The 19,867-nt window shown below is 35.6% G+C and overlaps 1 protein-coding gene across 1 annotated transcript in view; it reads left to right on the top strand.

The window, feature by feature from the left end:
* Positions 1-277: 277 nt before the first annotated feature.
* DGKB (diacylglycerol kinase beta) overlaps positions 278-19,867 on the top strand; it is a gene marked incomplete at its 5' end in the record, with an annotated part of 289,302 nt that continues 269,712 nt past the window's right edge. Inside the window, 6 exons of the mRNA XM_026070300.1 lie at positions 278-431; positions 3,324-3,358; positions 5,630-5,798; positions 11,092-11,141; positions 14,374-14,448; positions 15,002-15,121. Of these exons, the coding sequence (XP_025926085.1) occupies positions 278-431; positions 3,324-3,358; positions 5,630-5,798; positions 11,092-11,141; positions 14,374-14,448; positions 15,002-15,121 (603 nt within the window). The remainder of the gene's footprint in view (positions 432-3,323; positions 3,359-5,629; positions 5,799-11,091; positions 11,142-14,373; positions 14,449-15,001; positions 15,122-19,867) is intronic.

Genomic DNA, 19,867 nt, shown 5'->3' with positions numbered 1-19,867 from the left:
TCTCTCTCTGTCTCTCTCTGTCTCTGGGCTATTGTAGCAATACTGTGGATTTTCAAAGTTCTACTTAATACTATATTATCAATAGTTTTCAATATGTGTTCCAGATTATATCTTCAGAAACCAGTATTTTCAAGGATAGTCTAATATTTTTGTTAACAGGATATTATTTGGCGCACTTATATGAAAGTTTTTCTGAAACTAACAATTCTCTCTCTCTCTCTCTCTCTCTCTCTCTCTCTCTCTCTCTATATATATATATATATTTTTTTCACTCCAGACAATTGATTTAGAGGGATTCAGGCTGTTCATGAAGACTTTTCTGGAGGCAGAGCTACCTGATGACTTCATCGAGCATCTTTTTACATCATTCAGCAACAAAATCCCTCACTTCAGCCCTTTAATAAAAAACAAACCCCAGCTTCTTTCTGGAGGTAAGTAATAAAATCACAGTAATACAAGAAATTAAAGTTTCTCCTCTTGCTATTTACTTCTAATAGTTATAAACGTGTAGAATTCTGAGCTGTGTATAGTTTGTTCTTTTTTTTTTTCTTCTGGTATTTGTGAATTTGGAGAAACTCAGTCATGAACACAGGACTATTGTGAAGAGAAATGGAAATTAAATGGTTTCATCTTTTTAATTCACAATAATGATGCAGCTGAGACACCAAGTGGACAGTCTTTTTCATGTTAATGCTAATTAAATTGCTATGATTACATGGTCCTGCTGCCTACTGCACTGTGTAAATGCTTAGAAGCCTTCAGAGCCTCCTGCAGGAACTCCTACCAGTGCTCTAAAGCTTTCCTTTCCCATTTACTGTCTCCTCTCTCTTAATTGTCTGATTGTGATGCCGCTGGTAGTAATCCTACACACTTATCAGCTCCTGGTGTTTTAATGACCTGGAAGTGCTAGCAGTATTTCTTTACCCAATGTGAGAATCAGTTCCTTAAAATGGTTTGAATTTTTCATGCTAGACTGTAGATTTTATTTAACATGTTTTTGAGTTTAGAGAACATAAATTTTTGACATACTTTCATGAAAAACAGCGTTAAAATCTTTTGACTTATAAAGTATATAAAGCTTTTTTTAAGAAAATTTAGGCCAAAAAAAAAAATTATCTTCCTAAATTTCAGAGACTTCATTTTGAATGGTGCCAATTTGGGAACTATAGCAACATCCAGTAGCTGAAGGCAGGAGCTAGACTAATATAGACTAGAAATAAATTTCCTACTTTGAACAGCTAGGGTAATCGAACAGTTTGAGCAAATTACAAAAAGGGTAATGGGTCTTTAATCACTTGAAGTCTTTATGTGAAAATTAGATATCCTCAAAATGCAACTCATCCAGAAGTTGGGGACTTGATACCGGTGCTACTTGATAAAATGTTAGTTCTTGTGTTGCAGAGAGGCTTGATGAGATATGGGTAATAGTTTTGAGTAACATTACAAACTGTGAATATACCAAATACTTGCTTTTATCAGGGGATGAGATGAAAAAGTAAGCTGATTGCCACAGTAACAAGCTCTGAATTTCCATAGATGCTATAGATGCCCATTTCCATAGATGCCTAGATACAATTAGAATTATAGGCTTTTAAATATCGCCCATTGAATCTGACTTCTTTTTTGGTAAAGGAATAGTCTATTATGATAACCCTTTCTCTGATTAACACATGCCATTCTCAACTAAATATATTAAATAATGTTTCATTTATTTTCCTTTCCTTAAATTTACAGAAGTTGTTTTTTCCACTTCTTAGCTTTATACACCCCAACCAAAAGACATATTACATTATTGCCTACTATTATGTATATAATATGTATTATTATGCTCATAAACTGTAAAATTTGCTTACCACATTTTCATATGAATTGAATTCTTAAGATATCTTCTTTATCCTTTTTAGTTAGAACTGCCATGGACTCATCTCCATCCACAAATATCTGCTGTGTAGACTATAAATTTCCAGCTTCCTGCGTTTTTGTTGTCTTGTTATCTAGACCCGTTCTATATGCAGAGCAATGGGCTTAGTAGACTATGGTGTAATCAACTCTGCAGAAGATACAAAACTTTCTATTGCTAATTACAGCTCTGATAATCACTTCCTCATGGATTTGGGCAAGTCATTTAGACCAGTGTTTTCCTTCCCTTGCCCTTGGAGATGCTTTGTGACAGAATTATGCAATTATTGTCTCCTGCAGTAGCTATTTTGGATGTCATACATTTGGATGTCATGTATTTTCAGCACTGCATTTTCTCTCTTAGATATATAGATTCTGTTGCCAATAATGTCTTAGCAGCACAATTTTGTTTCCAGTTACAGCATGTCTATTTTTTCATTGATGTTTTCACAGGGAGTAGCATCTTTTACATTCAACACTTTTTGCCTGATAACTCCAACAACACCTGATGTTTACTGATACATATTTATTTATTATGTTATGTTTTAACATGTGTTGTCTGAGTAGATATTTCAGAAAGTCATCTTTTGTCATTTTGTTGTTTTGTCTCTTTCTGTGGCTCTGACACTTCATGTGAAGAAAACACTAACTGCCATTTTTAGGTTGTTGTCAGATTAATTTGTAAATTCTGCCCAGTAAAGGCCATGTTAAGCTTCCCTCACTTTTGTTACAATTCTCTCTGATACATTTATTCCTTAAGTGTGGTTAAACAAAAAAAAAGTGAATTCTCTTATTATTGTTAAAACTGTATGCTATATTTATTTTTTATTATAATATTACCTCCTAATTTTTTTTTATCCTTCACTAACTCTTTCCACTTTTTAATTCCTTTCAACCTTTTTTTCTCTTGGTAAGGACTTAAAAAAATAATGTGTCATGAGACCAGTTTAATAGTCTTCCATATGAATTCAAGTAATACTAAAAGGACGGTTTTATAAAGTGTTATGCCCAAAGCATGTCTGGAGAGACAATTCAGTTCATCTCATGCTAGCATTATTGGTTATTTTGCCTGAAAATATGCTGTTTGTACTGTAATTCAAATACATGAGATTTTAACTAGGTGTTACATATTTATAATTTGTAGTGATTAAAGAGAAAAACCTGGGCCATTAAAATGTACAAATGAAAATCATGGAAACCTTCATTTCAGGTTATCAAGTAATTTTTAAACATTACCAATAATGAAAAAACTTACCATACTGGGAAAGAAACATCTGGCATTCTTCTGGAAGATGGGAAGGTATACACAAGCTAGCGAAGATCACATGAAAAGTAGCAAGGTTCATAAATGTCTCTGGAATGTGTCCACTTTTTACTTAGTGTTTCTCTGTTCACTCACCTGTGTTTATAAATTGTATTTTCAGTTAAGGTGTCTGAAGAGAGATGGAAGCAGATGCCAGTTAAGCAGCAGCATTGTAAGTCAGTGTTACATCCCCCCTTCTACCACCTATGATTATGAAGAAATACTTTGACTTGCAGCTGATGATATGCCAAAAGTTCATTTTCATTTGGATTTCAGTGGGATTCAGGGCTATGCATATTTGAGATGAGTTAGGTCCAGTTTTATTCAGTACACAGGATTCACATAAGATCAGAATGTGAACTGGTTGTGTAAATTGTGTGATTTAAAGATAACACCTTATTGATTAATATTTCGTGCTGTCTTAATTTTAAAAGCACATACTATTCTTGTTAGTTTCAAGTCTGAATTCTCTGTTTCATGTTTTTTCCTGAATTTCAGGTTTTAGTACTTCGCTACCTACCTCAAATGCAGATCCAGCAGAAAGATCAGGAACTCAATTTCTGATTCTGTTTTTGGATCTCTGTACAATTTGGAAAAGCATGAAATGTCTCTCTCCTTCCCCGCACATCATATGGTCAGTTGCTGCCCAAAGTAGTTTTCAAGTGTGAGCGTGCATTGGCAGTAGTTAAAATCTGGCTATCTGAGCTACTTTGTTCGTTCTTTGATATTAATGGAAATACAAACAGTAATTTTACAGTGTTCATGGGTGATGATGTCACAGGATCCTGTGCAAGAGACCGGGAAGCTTTGAAGGACACTGGATCAGACCTCAGATGGGGATAGGCCCACTTCAGAGAAATGGTCTATCTAGAGGCCTTGGCCAAGCAGGGCCTTTTGGGATACAGTAGCTATAAAAGGTTGTATTCTGATCTGAGCAAGTCATGGGGCTACGAGAGTGAGCTTCCAGTGCATTACCCAATGTAGTGGTTTCCATATTGTCCTCTGTGCTCAGCACTGTCTGGAGCTAAAACGTCAGYTTGGAAATTGGTCCCTTTTCAATGAACAGAATTTCGGTTATCTCATGAAGCTGGCAATGATTCTGGGGGTTCAGAAAGGAGGAGTGTTTCATTTTTCAAATAATTTTCTTAGCAGTATGATTTTCATTATTTATAATAAGGTCTCTTATGTGAATCTATGGTGTGTGTGGGGGTTCATATAGAACAGAAATTATTTCAGAGTCTAATTAGTATTTAATGCTCTAGTTCTTCTAGCAGTAATATTTGGTGGAATATTGACCTATTTAACCTTTTTATTCATTTAAATATTTACTTTTAGTGCTTACCTACCTAAAATCTTGGACTTGAACTTGATTCAAAGATATATTCTCTGCATGCCAAATTGCTCTTAGTTACTGATTTTTTTTTTTTTTTTTTTNCAGAATTCTGTTTCTATTTGATAAAGTAATTAGCTAATCCAAGAGGAATGGATGAGAGAAATTATGTATGCAGGTTATATATGCAGAGAAGAACCTGCTCTGAATTAATTATAGAATATATTTAAGGACAGTTAATCCCTTTGTAAAGATCCTTCTTTAGCATTGCTAAGGTCAGTGGGAAATGCAATAAATTTTTAGGAAAGTTTTATTATTGCTTTCTCTGTGTAGTCCTATCCTTTTGCTTTGCTTTTCTGTTTATTATCAGTCCTGCAAATTCTAATAGTATCCTCAGGACCAGCCTTGCTAGTGTTTTTTTGAAACAAAAGGTTTGGCAATGTTGAAACTTGTGTTCCAGCTGATACACTGGAACTGCTCTGATCACAACATTTGAACAATTATTATGACTGTTATTTAAATTCTGTGTTTATTCTCATGATATTCTTAGGCCAAGGCTTCTACAATTTAACTCTGTGCTGTTTTGACATGCATCTGACTCTTTTGGGGAAAACTACACATTTGGATGTCATCAAAGTTCTCTTTGATGTCACTAAGACATCTTTTAATTAGTATAGCTGATAGCAATCTTTAAGTTTGATGAAACTTCTACAAACACAAGGAAGTAGATACAGAGTGGTGCAGGGATTGTTTTAATGTTTAAATTAACATATAAGCAGTTAAATAAAAATATTCAACAAAAATGTTGTGCAGTCAAATGACATCAGATCAGGGCAAATGAAAAAAGTGATGCCATTCCCACAATTGATTTATTTTTACAGTAGGTTGTTTTATCTGTATATTATTTTAGATCTTTTTCACAAAACCCTGACCATCATTTTAATTCTGTATTTGCCAGGTAAACTCTGAATATGGATTGTTTAAAACTTCACATTTTATTTTTAAGTTAAGAAGTCTTCTGAGATTTAAATAAAGAAATCAAAGATGCATGTATGTAAGAGTTCTGTTTTGCATTCTCTATTTATATCATGGATAAGAGTAAAAATGGCTATGTGTTATTTTCAGGTTTGAGACTTAACAAAGGTACCGCTGCATCCCGACCTCCTACTCCTGCCAAGTTACATTTACCAGATGTGATCCAGTTGAAGGACATTGTTTGCTATTTGTCTCTGCTAGAAAGAGGAAGACCTGAAGATAAACTAGAATGTACGTTCTTTTTTTTATTTTACCTTATTTTATATATTTATTTATTTTCAGGGAATTTCTTTTCAGGGAAAGAAAAAAGTCATCAAAATTTCCGATTCAAAATTTTCCAAATTTAAGACTTAATTTGGTGATAGGGAAGTAGTATTGCAGAAATGAACTATTATTTTTGCTAAGAGTTTTAACTTTGTAAGCTTTTAAGTGACTTCTTTCTATCTAGTACACATGAAGTTGGGGAGTAAGGAACATAAGATCTGCAATTAAAATAATCCTTTCAAATACTTCTTTTTATGGTATTGTCAATAAATTACTCCTGGTATCAGAGCTGTAAAAAACAAATTAAATATACTGAGGATGCTTAGAGATATATACAGGTAATGGCTAGGATAATCTGTAGAAGACATTCTAGTTCAGGCAAAGAACAGATGCTAATGTAGGCCATGGACTCTATAATATTAGTGAATACCAGAAAGTTAAAAAACAAACAAACAAAAACAACGGATCTGTGCCATTGCTGAGGGAGAATGTTTAACTCTGGAAGTTAGAAACGACTTGATTTATGAATTAGGGGCCTGATTCATTGAAGCCCAGTACCTCTACCAGTTCAGAAAAGTAATTAAGTGAGTTTGATCTGCAAATCAGAGAAAAACAAAGAAAGTTTGTGTTTCCCATTATGGAATTTTAGAAACCAGTTAGCTCCAGGTAGATAAACAATCAATCCAATCCTGTAGTTCTTACCAAGACCAAATATACTTTGATATACATAGCTGGTCTGTCTATAAAAGAGCTGTGGGATCAGGCTCTGATACTGTATGGAAGGTAAATACTCAATATGACAGGAAATGCAGACATCAGGCTCTATCTGCTGGAAAGAAAGATTCATTACAAGGTGAAGTGACTATGTACTTTTGAACTATCTTCATATTTTGTAGTTTGCTTGTAATAACAACTTCAAAGATGCTAGACTTCATACTGTAAGATCACTGGCAGTTTTGCCTCAGCAAGGATTATAAGGTTCTGCCCTCAGATTTGATAATATCATAGTGTGGTATCGTATGGTTAGAATATGATGATGTATGTGCAAATGTGCATTCAGAACGCATACAAAGAAAAACCAAGTTTCCAGAATTTAGTTCAGCTTACCGTATAGTAATTCTTTCTTGGTAGCAAGCTGTGCAAGCCTTATCAGACCTCTAAAGCCGACCCTGTAGCATGAAATGGAGATCGGTTGCTTCCCCTGGAGCCAGGAATTGGTACAATGGAAAGAGGGAGAGGCAGAGAAGCAGAAGGTGATTTTAGTGCAGGGAATGTTGCATGGAATTCGTATTAGAGGAAGTGCATAGGCAAGAGACTGTGAATGTTTTTTTTTTTTTATGATTTGGGAGAGAGAGCCTGGTCCAATAAATATACTGTTTTTACACATTTCACATATTCAAGATCATTTGCATTTATTAGTTATAAGTAAGAACATGCATATTATATAGGTTTATTTTATAGTTTGTCATACAGAGTTGAAATACACCATATATTATTGTTTTATACAGTGTCTAAATTTTCRATTTTACTGTACCATTACTTAGTGTGCAGAATTCTCTGTACATTCTAGCTGAATTCTCCTTATAAATCAATGGTATAATTTAACCCTTTGTCTGAAATAATTTCATAACAATAGGCACTGTGACTACAAAGTGAAATATAAATTAGTAGAAGCAGACAGAAGAATGGAAGGGTGGCTTATTGCAGAGTTGCCAACATTAATATTAATCTCAAATCACTAGTTCTTCTGTTGACAGAAATGGGAACACGCTGATTCATAGCTGAGAGTTTAGAAACTAGATTGAGGATGAGCAGAGCATGGAAGCTGTGCTTCCAAATAAAAATTGATATAAGATGGAGGATTTTTAAGATAAAAGACACCAAAAGGAAATAGTGTTTTATAGATTTTGGATCTAGGTATGATTTATAAGTTTTCATAAATTTAAAAATAATTCAGCAGATGAATGGATTCTTTAACACATAACAGTATACTGATATTCTTAAAGCTCTTTAGCACTGTGAATCTCACCTGTGATGTACTTAGCACATCTATTATTCATAAAATATGTTTGGCCTCAGTATAAATTATAAGCCAAACTTTAGTTGCTGAGGTAAACTGGAAGAATTTGAGCTGTCTTTTTAAGGWCATATTGTAAATAGACATCTGTGTTTTTAAGTACTTAGATGTTCTGTAGCTTAGCCTGCAAGCTTGATTCATAGAAACTACCTTTTCCTATCCATGTTGTTTTCATGTATACCCAGCTTTGCTTACTGGTAATTTTTGAATATGTAAGAAAGGCCCCTTGTAAATATGCAGGCTACTTCCCTAGGACTGAACTGCAGTGTTTTGTGGCACAACTTTTCTTTCTTTAGTAACCCCAACAGTGGACGTTAATTTAGCTCACAATTACATAAGACTTTCTCAGCCCAGCCCATTCCTCAATTTTTGTGTGTTTTTGTTAGTGTGGAACGTTATTATGACCATAGACGATTAGGGACATGGGTCAGAGACCTATTCTGAAACTGCTCAGAGAAATGGCAGGAGGCAGTATGAAGGGCAGTAGACATGAACGCAACCTACGCAGGTACCATAGCTCCGCAAAGATAATGTGCTTACAAGTCCTCAGACCTCTCATTACAGTTATGAAAAGAAACTCCAAGAATTATAAGCTGTGCTTTTTTGCCATAGTTTCTCTTGTCAAGATTCTCTCTAAGTTATTCAGTTTCTGTCCCTTCCACACTGACAGAAGCTTCCATAATGCCATAATTCTCTTTTGCATTTTTGCAGTGCAGTGAAAATAGAAAGTGCGTTCAGCCCTTGTGTGTATATGTGTGTGTGAAAATGAATTCCCCGATTTCGTTTCTAAAGGCCATGGTTTCCAACTTTTGTAATTTTTGGGATATGTTACCTGAACTTTGAAAGTTCAGCAGTGCAACAGCTGCTCTCATCTTGGTAATCTTTTAATACATTTTTATTTATTTACAAAAGGTAAGGTGTGCAGTCTCATAATAGAAATCAGCCAGTCCTATGATTTTAGGGGATGGGAAAAGGAATATGAAAGGCCAGCTTGGGCTCTGTTGTTTGCATGGGGATTTTTGTTCAGGAGTTTTTATTATTTGTTTTGTTTTCTCCCAGACTGGGTAAATCAGTAAGAACATGAATATTTAGAAATTTATGAATGGAAAAGAGATTACATGCCTGGTCAGTGGGGTAGTTATTCAAAACAGAACGTCAGCAAAGAACGGAGGTTGAGCCTTATCCCTATGCAATGCATATGTAACTGGAGAGACTCTGTTTGCTAGCAAGGTGAAACAGTTATAACTGTGCTAATATCTTTTAAATGACTGATTAGAACTGCTGACTCATGCTAAAAAATTGCCAACACTACTCTCGAATGGATAAAGATCAGAGAACTGCTAAAACAGCTGAGACTGTAGCAGAGACTGTAGAGGATTCTTTCAACCACTGCAGTACAATCACAGAGGAGGAGGTGGCAGAACCAAATGATTTGTACGTTATCACTGAGTGATTCAGTAACTCATCCCTATGGAAACTGTGAATGCTTAACGGTACCTTTGCCAGATAATATTAGCTGTCTTGCTCGGAGCAGCTTTGGTAGAAGCATAGTAGCAGTGACAGTACCAGTCTCTGGTGACTTTTAACCACTATTTTTCATTCAAGCATTATGTAATTCCCAGCAAAGAAACACTTTTTTAGGTGTTCTTATGCTATAATTTATGAACAGTGGACTTACGTAGCTTGTAACAATATTCTAGAGTAAATATCTTCAATCTTGGGTTACATCTCTTAAGGGCTTATCATAGTGGCTAACATTGCTAAAGTGATGGAGTAGTACTTACGTTTGAGTAAGTGAGTAGTACTTACATGTTTTTTTTTCTCAGTTAGGTGATCAGCTTGGGAAGATGGTGGGGGATGGGTGATATAAAGCAAGCACACTAATCCAAATGCCTGTTTAAGTACTTTTTGCCCTAAGTCAAAAATAATCACATTCTTTCCCTCATTTTGCTTTCCAACTGCTAAGAAATTCCTCTCACTTATCACTTTATTGTTGTTGCCTGAGAAGAGTAATAAACTTGGCTTGTAGAATTTGTTGGCCCATAAATGCATTTCCTGTAGATCCAATGCAATTGGATTGTTCGCTGTTAATAGGTCATATGTTATGTTTCCCAAGACATCCAATATCACAGTTCAAACAGTTTGCTTGGGTTTTGCTATGAGTTGAAACACTACAGTGTCCTGCAACACATCTAGGTGGGCCTTCTCTCTTCCTACTCCTTAGAAAATAGGTCTTTTAGGGAAAAACTGAACACTGTTGAAGGGATTTAGAGTTCAGAGCTCTGAGAAACTGTCCCCCACATAGCAGGGACAAAGAGTGAGGTATTCCTAGACGTCTGGTTTTCATCCTTTGCCTTATAATAACGGTTCTACCAAAGGTTTAAGCTTCTCCCTGCTCTGCAGTCTGATCCTGCAAATGAGCAGCTTAGTAAGCTGCCTTTGAATGTCTTGGTAATGGTGGATATACCAGCTCTTATGGCTGGAATTAGGTAATGATAGAAACATGAAAGAATATATTCTTTCTGGACATTATCAAAATGGAGCTATTCTTGTCTGGGTAGCTCCCCAGCATGTTGAGAATACATGTTTAGGTTGTAGTCTGAACCTGGTAGGAGTCATGTTGACATGTATGAGTAATGTTTCTTGTTGGGTTTGGCTGACTAGATACTTCAAATAATAATCCATTGTTTCATTTAGCTGATCAGAAAACATTTCTAAAGCAGTATCAATATTGAATCTTGATAGCTGCAAAGGAAAGAGTGGAATAACATTGGCACTTAAGTAGGCTTATCAACGTTTGCCTGACCTGGTGCATGTTATCATATGTTTGGCAAAGTGGCAGAAAAGGGCCTTTTTAGTAGTGCTCCCTGTGAAAACAGATCCTTTCTAGGAGGAACCAGAATCCCATGTCACAGATCAAATTAGCTGCTGCATGGACTACATGGAAAAGGTGCAACTGCAATGACCTGCTCATGTGTCTCCTTGGAGGCACTGTGGCAGGGGAGTCACTGAGTGTTTCTCACATAATACAAGGGATTTGGTGTGTTTGTGATTATTAGTGAACACTGAGGAAAATGATAATGCTGTTCGTTCTCTGAAGCTCAGATTTGTTAAAATGAAATAATGTTGTTACTGTTTTTTCTAACTGAATTTCCTTCTTCTTTCTTTCTGTTTCCTTTTTAGYTATGTTTCGCTTATATGATACAGATGGGAATGGATACCTGGATAGTTCGGTAATTTTATTTATTAATTTTGATATGTTGCAGATTATGGCAGTAATGGTATACCTATAGCAAACTGCATGAAACCAAATCAACTTCACATTTACTCTGAATTAATAAAAGCAGTATGAATTGTACTCAATAGAAACATCATCCATTTTGAAAGCAGCTCTGAACTCTTCCATAAACTTCCTCTTCTACAACTGTATAAATTGTCGAATACTTATACAACTGTTGAGAAGTCTTGTAGAGTCTTCCGATTTTTAAAAATTTTACTGCAGGAGGCATGTTAACATGGTTCTTAAAACTCCAGTATGCCTTTGGGAGAGGTTTATGAAAGTGCCATTTGGAAAGGTTTCGTTAAACAGGGAAAATGTGAGAGCTGCACAGTTGGTGAAGGTAGAGAGGAGATGTCAGAACTCCAGTTTGAGAGCTGAGRAGCAATATTAAAGATGAAGTTTTGAGTAGTAGCCCAACCAAACATTTGAATGAAAATCAAAGATAGCAGTGAGAAAGACTTTTTTAAGAATGTAGCTATGCTTTGGGTTTTTTGTTGTTTTTTTGGTTTTTCTTTTTGGCAAGGAACAAAGATCAGCTAATGGAAATAAGTATTGTACGGGAAGCTTTCCTTTCTTTTGTCTCTCCCCAGAATAAGAAAGGAAAGAGCCGATTGGTAAGGAAAAGTAAATAGGCTGTATGTGAATAAGGAAGCTAAGATACATAGATGTATAATGTAAGGACTTTATGATAGGGAATACAAAACATTAATTGGATAACTAGTCGTAATAAATACAACACGAGAATACCAAATGGTTCTAGATAAGCACCTGAGCATGTTTACAAATCAAATTTTACACATGATTATGGGAAAGCACTAGTGATACATGATCAAGGGAAATTACAGCACTATAGTAATGAGAAATGGTCTCTGTATTAGGTTATGCAGTCCTACATGCCTACAGTCCTTCATGCCTTCTTTCCATCAGAAAGTTGTGAATTATACAATTGATGACAAAAAATAATTTTTTAGAGTGCTGGAATTTGAAGTACCTTAAATCATAGGATGGGCTTCAGATCATGAAAGCAGTGGTCAAATGAACAATTAGGAAGCAAGAATCTATTACTTCTTTCAATCCAGAGACTGTCCTTTGGTTGTGGAGCTACATTTCAGCTCCCTAAACGCTCTGTAGTCTATGCCTGATATTTTGCTAGTGATGTGGATTCACCTAAGAGGAAAAATGGACAGTTTCCAGCATCAGGACATTTTGTTAAGAACATTAAAATGAGAGGCTAAAATCAGCTATACCTTTCATTTGAATTATATGATGTTCAGTTGTATGTACAATTCCAAGGACAGGAGAAGTGGGTTGTCTRTTGCAGCAAGGTTACTGCAGAGTGCACAGTTTGACTTCAAAGTGCAATCAGAGTAGAGAAATTATACTTTTACACAAAATAACACTTATTATAAAGAACTGTTAAAACATGTCATATCCATCTACTTATCTCAGAGATTCTGGGTTTTAATAACAGGAGGATTTGAAGAATTTTTTGAAGTTTGAAGTCACACCACAATGGAAAGATTAGTCAATGCAAGATTACTCACAAATTAATTGACTTTCTTTCTCCTTGGCATTGTGTCCACATATTCTTTTACAAGTGAAGAGTAAATAAAGTACAGTAATACATTTGACCAGTGATTGCCTGATCTTGCTCTCTCCATAATAGCAAAAGCTACAAAGTAGAATTTGTTTCAAATGAAAGACTTAGTTTCACGGGACACTGATTACTCCAGAGAAAGTATTTCAAAAATTGGCCTCTACATTATGCCTATAAAACTYCTGTGTAGCTAAATGCCTGTGCAGAGATCTGCAAATACAGCTTACATATTTCTCAAGTACAACTTTAGTGTAAATCCTCGAGAGTTTTTTTTCCTAAGTTGGATATCAGTATTTAGGGTGTCCCTTGAACATAATAATAAGAGGATACTAATCAAGAGGCAGATTTTATGCTTTCTTACTATCATCCCTCAAACTTACTGTGCAGAATCACAGAATGTTTGAGGTTGGAAGGGACATCTAGAGATCATCTAGTCCAACCCCCTGCTCAACCAGGGTCACCTACAGCAGGTTGCCCAGGACCCTGTCCAGACAGCTTTTGACTACCTCCAGGGATGGAGACTCCACAACCTCTCTGGGCAACCTGTTCCAGTGCTCAGTCACCCTCACACATATGTTTATATGTAAATATCATTGATGCTATATAAGACTGGTTAAAGAAATGAATTGCAAGTCTGAGTTTCAGATGTTTTAACTACCTACCTTGCATCTGGAGATATGAATGTTCAGCTTTTCTTAAAATCAGATCTTATATGTAATTGTAGTGTATATCCCCTTGCACTCCTTTTGAGAATGAGTGGAGAGTTTCATATGTCTACATGGTTTGAATTTACATTAGCATACAGGATTGACCTGAAAATATGGGGTAGACTTTCAGCTACTGTTAAGTGTCATAGTTATATGAGGATGCATTCAAAGGTTTGTATGAACTTTTTCACTTTTACCTAACAAACAGTTAAAGAAAATGTAACATTTCTGGCAGACATCTATGGTTAAGTTCACACAGTTCACGCATATCCTTATGTCTAGAATATTTTCCATCATTAGTATTAATATAGCATTTCCACCCAGTGCATTCCTCAGCCCCTGGAATATAGGGGAAAACCTTTGAATTTTAAATCCTAATGACTCAAACTCATGAGTTTTGATTATTTAGAATAGTGGAATTGAAATCAAGAGTTATCCTTGAAATAACACTGACAAAAATTGAAGCTTGTTTATTTAAAACAAATGTTTTTCAGCTATCCTTTTGTCATGTCAAATGAGGAACATAAATTATTCCTGCTAAAGAAGCAAGTGAAATATGAGCCCAAAACTGCCTCTTCTCACATAAAAAAGAGTTTTCTGTAAGGGTAAATACTTTTATATAAATTAAGGTATTTGCTTTAAAAAATATTATAATTATTCCTCCTTTTTCTGCTCAGTGGGTCTCTGATTTTAGGCTTTGGTAGCAATCACACTGTGTATTGATTACCAATTAGTGATTAGAAATGTAATTTTCCATGTATTTTAGCACTGACAAAACAGTATCACTAAAGGCAACAGGTGTGAATCATAAGCTGCTTACAGTAGGATTTTCCATTATAATAGTGCACTAAATATTATCATTCTTTTTCTTGCATCTGTAGGAGCTGGAAAATATCATTGCTCAAATGATGCATGTTGCAGAATACCTTGAATGGGATGTTACTGAACTGAGTCCAGTAAGCATCCATTTTATCACCCATTTTTGATGTTGTAAGAGACTGTTTTTAATCATTTTGTGATACTTAATGCCTACATGTGATTTTAGATATCAGTAAGATCGGAAATCATAGTAGTCTATGCTTCACTATAACTGTTAATTAGCACTTCTACAGGTCTTTTTTCTGATTAAATCTGCTCTGTGATCTGCTCTAGCTCTTTGCTGAAGTTTAAGGCTTTTCTTCAGTGCATATAATAATTAATATTTATAATACAACTGGTGTATCCCTGAAAAGTTCTTAAAAGGATCTGTCTCTTATTTGTATTGTACATAGTAAGTACACAATGGGGCACAACTTGGTTTGTGAATAGGTGTTAATAAAACATAAATAAGAATATGGAGTTTCATTTTCTCAACTGTCACCAGTCATTTTGGTAAATACCTTCCAGAGATGCCATACAAATGATATTTCCCTTGCTGTTTGTGCATGGATGAGGGCTCAGAGTTCTGTATATGTCTTACTGTTATCTTAGAATATGAAATTTATGAGTTTTTTCATTAAAACTGTGTAGATCCTCCATGAAATGATGGAAGAAATTGACTATGATCATGATGGCACTGTTTCTCTAGAAGAGTGGATCCAAGGAGGAATGACAACAATCCCGCTCTTGGTGCTTCTTGGATTAGAGAATGTAAGTATAGACATAAGAGTATCCAGCCTCAACTTGCATGCCGGCTGTGACCTTCAGGTTAGTTTCTCTGCAGCCTGTATAAAGAATGTCTTTTCTTGTTTTTACTATGGCTGAATGGCATTTGAAGAACAGAAGTGTGCCTTCAAAAGGCAGAACTATGTTAGCATGTCCAAACCTGCTCCAAATGAGTCAGCTCTGGAGCTGGAAGCTATAACAAGCTTTGTAGTTTGATATGCTAGCCATACCAATTAGTCCTACAGACAGCATATTACTAATTCTTCGCTGCAAAATAGTATCCATGAAGAATGTTTTAATGCCCACGTGTATGTAGCAACTTGCTTGGAGCAGTGTCTAGGCTTCTCTGCATGGTGCTGTGCTGTGTAGCCTAACCGTAGTGAATCACRGAACAGTCGAGGTTGGAAAGGACCTCTGGAGTTCATCTGGTCCAACTTCTGTTGAAAGCAGGGCCTTAGGTTAGGTTATCCAGGGCCCTGTCAAGCCGAGTCCTGAATATTTCTAGCGAGGGAGATTCCACCACTTCTTGGGGCAACCTCCTCCAGTGTCTAATTGTTCTCAGAGTGAAGAGTTTTTTTCTTATGTCCAGATGGAGTTTCCTCTGAAGCACCCTGTGTCCATTGGCTCTTGTCCTGTCACTGTGTATCCTTGTGAACAGAGCTCCTCCATCTTCTCCATAACTACCTCAATAAACCATACCAGGCAGCAATATCAAAGAGAGCACTTACACCAAAGGGTGGAGTGTTATGAAAGAAGAGCTTATTCTCTCTACATTTACAGCTTCACAATAAAGATAAGAAATATGCAGTATGATCAATTTTATACGAGTTACAGCTGCTTTAACACTGGCATGTTGCCAGTGCCACCTGCTGTCCTATAGTTGTTTGAGCATGTATATCTCAGCATATGTTTCAAATACTTTTCTGTGATTTGGTATAAAACATTTTTTTATTTACAATATTCTGAAGTCCTTTCAAGAAATTGGAGAGAAATAATAATAAATATTTTTTATTCTCCCCATCTACTGCTACTGCCCTAAGCAGTACTGACTAAGCCTAGACTGCTGCAGTCACTCAATCAGTAGTATCTTATTTTCACGAAGAATCRTCAGACTGAGACTTTCCACTGGAGAATCTGCAACACTACAATATATTTAGCGGAAGATCTAAAACTCTTGCAAAATAGTATACCTTTAGCTTTTATTAATCAAATTTCCAGCTGGATATCTGAATTGAGGATTACTTAACTGCACATTTAAATCAGCACTGAAATTAGTGATTTCCTAATTCTAAATTTGAGTGATGGAGTAACAAAAAGTTAAATTAATTCCCCATCATGAAATAGCAAATCTGTGTCAGGCTGCATTCTATTATTTGTGCAGAAGTACTCCAAACAAACAGCAACACTTTCTCTTAAGCAATCAGTATAGCAGATAACTGTTAGACGTTTTCAGTATGAATTTTTCTTTTTTATAGGTATTTTAGTTGTTTTGGGAGTATTTTTCTGTGTGGACACATCATACTTTCTGAATACAAAACTGCTTAAATTCTATGATAAATTAATGCGAGTCCTTCTGTAGAGGTTTATTTCTGTATTAAAGCAAAAGCTATGTAAATGTAAAGAAGCTATGTAAATGTATGTTACTTGATAATTTATCCTTTTAAGTATTTTTACTAAGGAAATAACAAATATCCATAAGCCAACTCAGTGATCAAAATTCCATAGTTCTGTGAACAGTATCACCGTGGGTCAGTGTTTGTCTAATTAAGAGTATTCACAGTTCTTCATGTGTCAAAGAAACATAATTTTTTCACAACTCTAAATTTATATAGTTCTATGCAAAAATATATTTTTGATCAATAAGCCTAGTTTTAGTTGTTGACACTGGCGTAAAAGGGATGATGTGGCTTTTAATGCCTTTTATTTTACTTTACTATGGGTGAAAGGGCCGTTACCTAGAGAACCATACAAGCTGTGTCACTAGTCATTTGCTAATGATTTACTAGGAAATGATGCCATCCTCTAAAAGGGCTCCCATTTTTTTCGTGTTTCAAAGATCTCTTGAATCATTCATGTAATACTTAGAGAAAACCCAGTTTCACATTTTCCATAAAAAAAAGTTACTTCTACTGCTTGTACACAGGTTGAAATAATCAAATCTAAGTGTATTTTAGGACACTGAAAAGTTAATCAAATAAGATAAAACTCTTTAATGCCTATCCATTACTGTTTTGTATAAACTGTTGTCATCATTTTGCTGAGTGATACATGTGATGTTATAAAACCAAGCTCTTATGTAACATGCATCATTTCAGCTGGTGGAATGCTATCATTTCTCTTTACATCCTGTTGCTATATTCTGCAAACGCAGCCACCCAGGACTGTGCTTTTTGTCTGTCTCTTCTCTTTTAGTTATGATAATGAAAAGTAAGATAAGAGTCTTTTGGACTCAGTAATCAATAATGAAGTCCTAGTATCTTAAAGTTTGTGAGAATAAAGGGGACAACCTCCTGACTTAGGCAGTAAAAACCTTTCAATTCATTTGTATTAAACATTACATTAGATGCTTTAGTTACAGAAATAGTAGTCCAAAATATTCAGAGAATCATTTCAGTGACATATGGAACTATATTATACAAAACTGAAAAAATAAACAAGTTAGTTTATAAACACTGAGATTGAAACTGCCTAATCTCTTATAGGCTTGTGGGCTTTGTCCTTTGACTCCATCTTCAGACTCCCTTCTGAAAGAGACAGGAGCATTAGGCTGTGATCATGAATATTAGCCAGCCAGCTACTGCCAAATTCAAAAATTTAACAAGGAATTCTGCCTGACTTCCCTTCTGTGGGGCAATCCTCTCTCTCCTTTTTCTAGACTTTCATGGAATTTCTAGTATCCTTTCAAATTTAGCCAACATTACTGAATAAATTCAAAAGTTGTTGGAGGAGCTTAAAGACATACAGACAGAGGGACAAAGAACATAAAGAACAAAGAACATAAATGCTTAAGGCGAATTTCTTTGAAAAGAAATCAATCTAAATATTCAGTTTATTTTATGTTATTGGGGTTTACCTTTTTAATTCCTGCTAAAAGCTGCTATGAAAGCAGAACATTCTTCAAAATAAGTAAGAGTTTTACTTGTGGTGATGTTTCAGGACAAAAACAATGAATTCTTGTTCTGGTGCTTTTCAAGACAAACAATTTCATTACAAAATAAGGAACGTAAATAAAAAAATAATTAATTTTGTTCTATGGAGGTACTGTGGTACACAGACTGTTTGGAAATTTGTTTTGCAAGAGTAGATCTTAGAATTTTATGCTTATATAATCCAGTTGTACTTGGATAACTGTACTTTTTCCACCTAGCAGTGGCTGAACGCATAGTGTCAAGTAGCACATCTACTAAGACCATTCTCTTTAAGACCCCTAATTCTTATTCTGGAGCATCTAGTCACACCAGTTTCCTGGAAGTTGTTCCAAGAGATTCTGAGTCTCTTGAAAAGTAAGTATGTCTTGAAGAGTGGCATATTGCACACGAGTAGCTATTAGACTATACGGCTCTCTGTATTCTACTCCTCCACAGTAGAAACCTTCAAAGAGTCTGACCTTTTTCTTTCATTCTGCATTAACTGAAGCAGTTAAAACCCTTAGCAAAGTATGAGATACCCCAACAACTATCTCCTAGCATTGCTCGAAATGTTCTTTGTAATTGGGAACAAAGGCATTTACTGATGATTTACTCCTAAGTGTTTTTGTCAGTCATGAACATTGTCTGCTGTTCTCCCCTAAGAGTCCCTCACTTGCACAGTATTTTTCCACTCTGTCCTGATGAAAGCATTTGATTTCTGTTCTAAAATAATTTCCTGACAGATATTTGTGATGTATCACTATCATCTCTGTCAGATGTCCTACAAAAGGTATGTATGAAATTTTCACAAGTGCTAGTGTTTAAAAAATCCTGGTGCATTTTAGGAGTGGAAAGTATTTTATATTTGCTCCCTTTTCATTGGCCACTAGATGTCACAGTTGCACTGTATCTGGTACTGTACAGTTGCTGAAAAGCTGCCCTAAGGCAAGAGAAAAATTTAACAACAATAAATGCTTCATAACCTGTGTAAGTTTTGTCATAAATAATATGAAACCAGGCTACTATGCCTTTCTTTTAAATTACCCGTTTTAATTTTCAATCCATTTCACCTCATCTCTTGAAGCAGATATACTCTGAACGCTTACAAAATAGAGCATCGAGGTAAATCTCATTGAGACAAACACACTTCTGTTGAAGTATGACTATGCTTCAATTAATTCAGAAGGAAATGCTCTTAAAATTTAGGTTGGATCCTCAAGCAACAAATATTATGCTATTACGCCCTAAGAATTTAAAAAGTAATTATTTGTAATCTTTTGGGGTTAGATGAGTGAATGGTGAGGTGGATTGAGAACCAGCTGAATGGCAGAGCTCAGAGGGTTGCGCTCAGCAGCGCAGAATCTAGTTGGAGGCCTGTAGCTAGCAGTGTTCCCCAGGGGTCAGTACTGGGTCCAGTCTTGTTCAACTTCTTCATCCATGACCTGGATGAAGGCACAGAGTGCACCCTCAGCAAGTTTGCTGACGATACAAAACTGGGAGGAGTGGCCAATACCCCAGAGGGCTGTGCTGCCATTCAGAGAGACCTGGACAGGCTGGAGAGGTGGGCGGAGAGGAACCTCATGAAGTTCAACAAAGGCAAGTG

Source organism: Apteryx rowi, unplaced genomic scaffold, assembly GCF_003343035.1.
Source record: "Apteryx rowi isolate R43461 unplaced genomic scaffold, aptRow1 scaffold_309, whole genome shotgun sequence".
Taxonomy (NCBI): Eukaryota; Metazoa; Chordata; class Aves; order Apterygiformes; family Apterygidae; genus Apteryx; species Apteryx rowi.
This window is presented reverse-complemented; position numbering and strand designations above follow the sequence as displayed.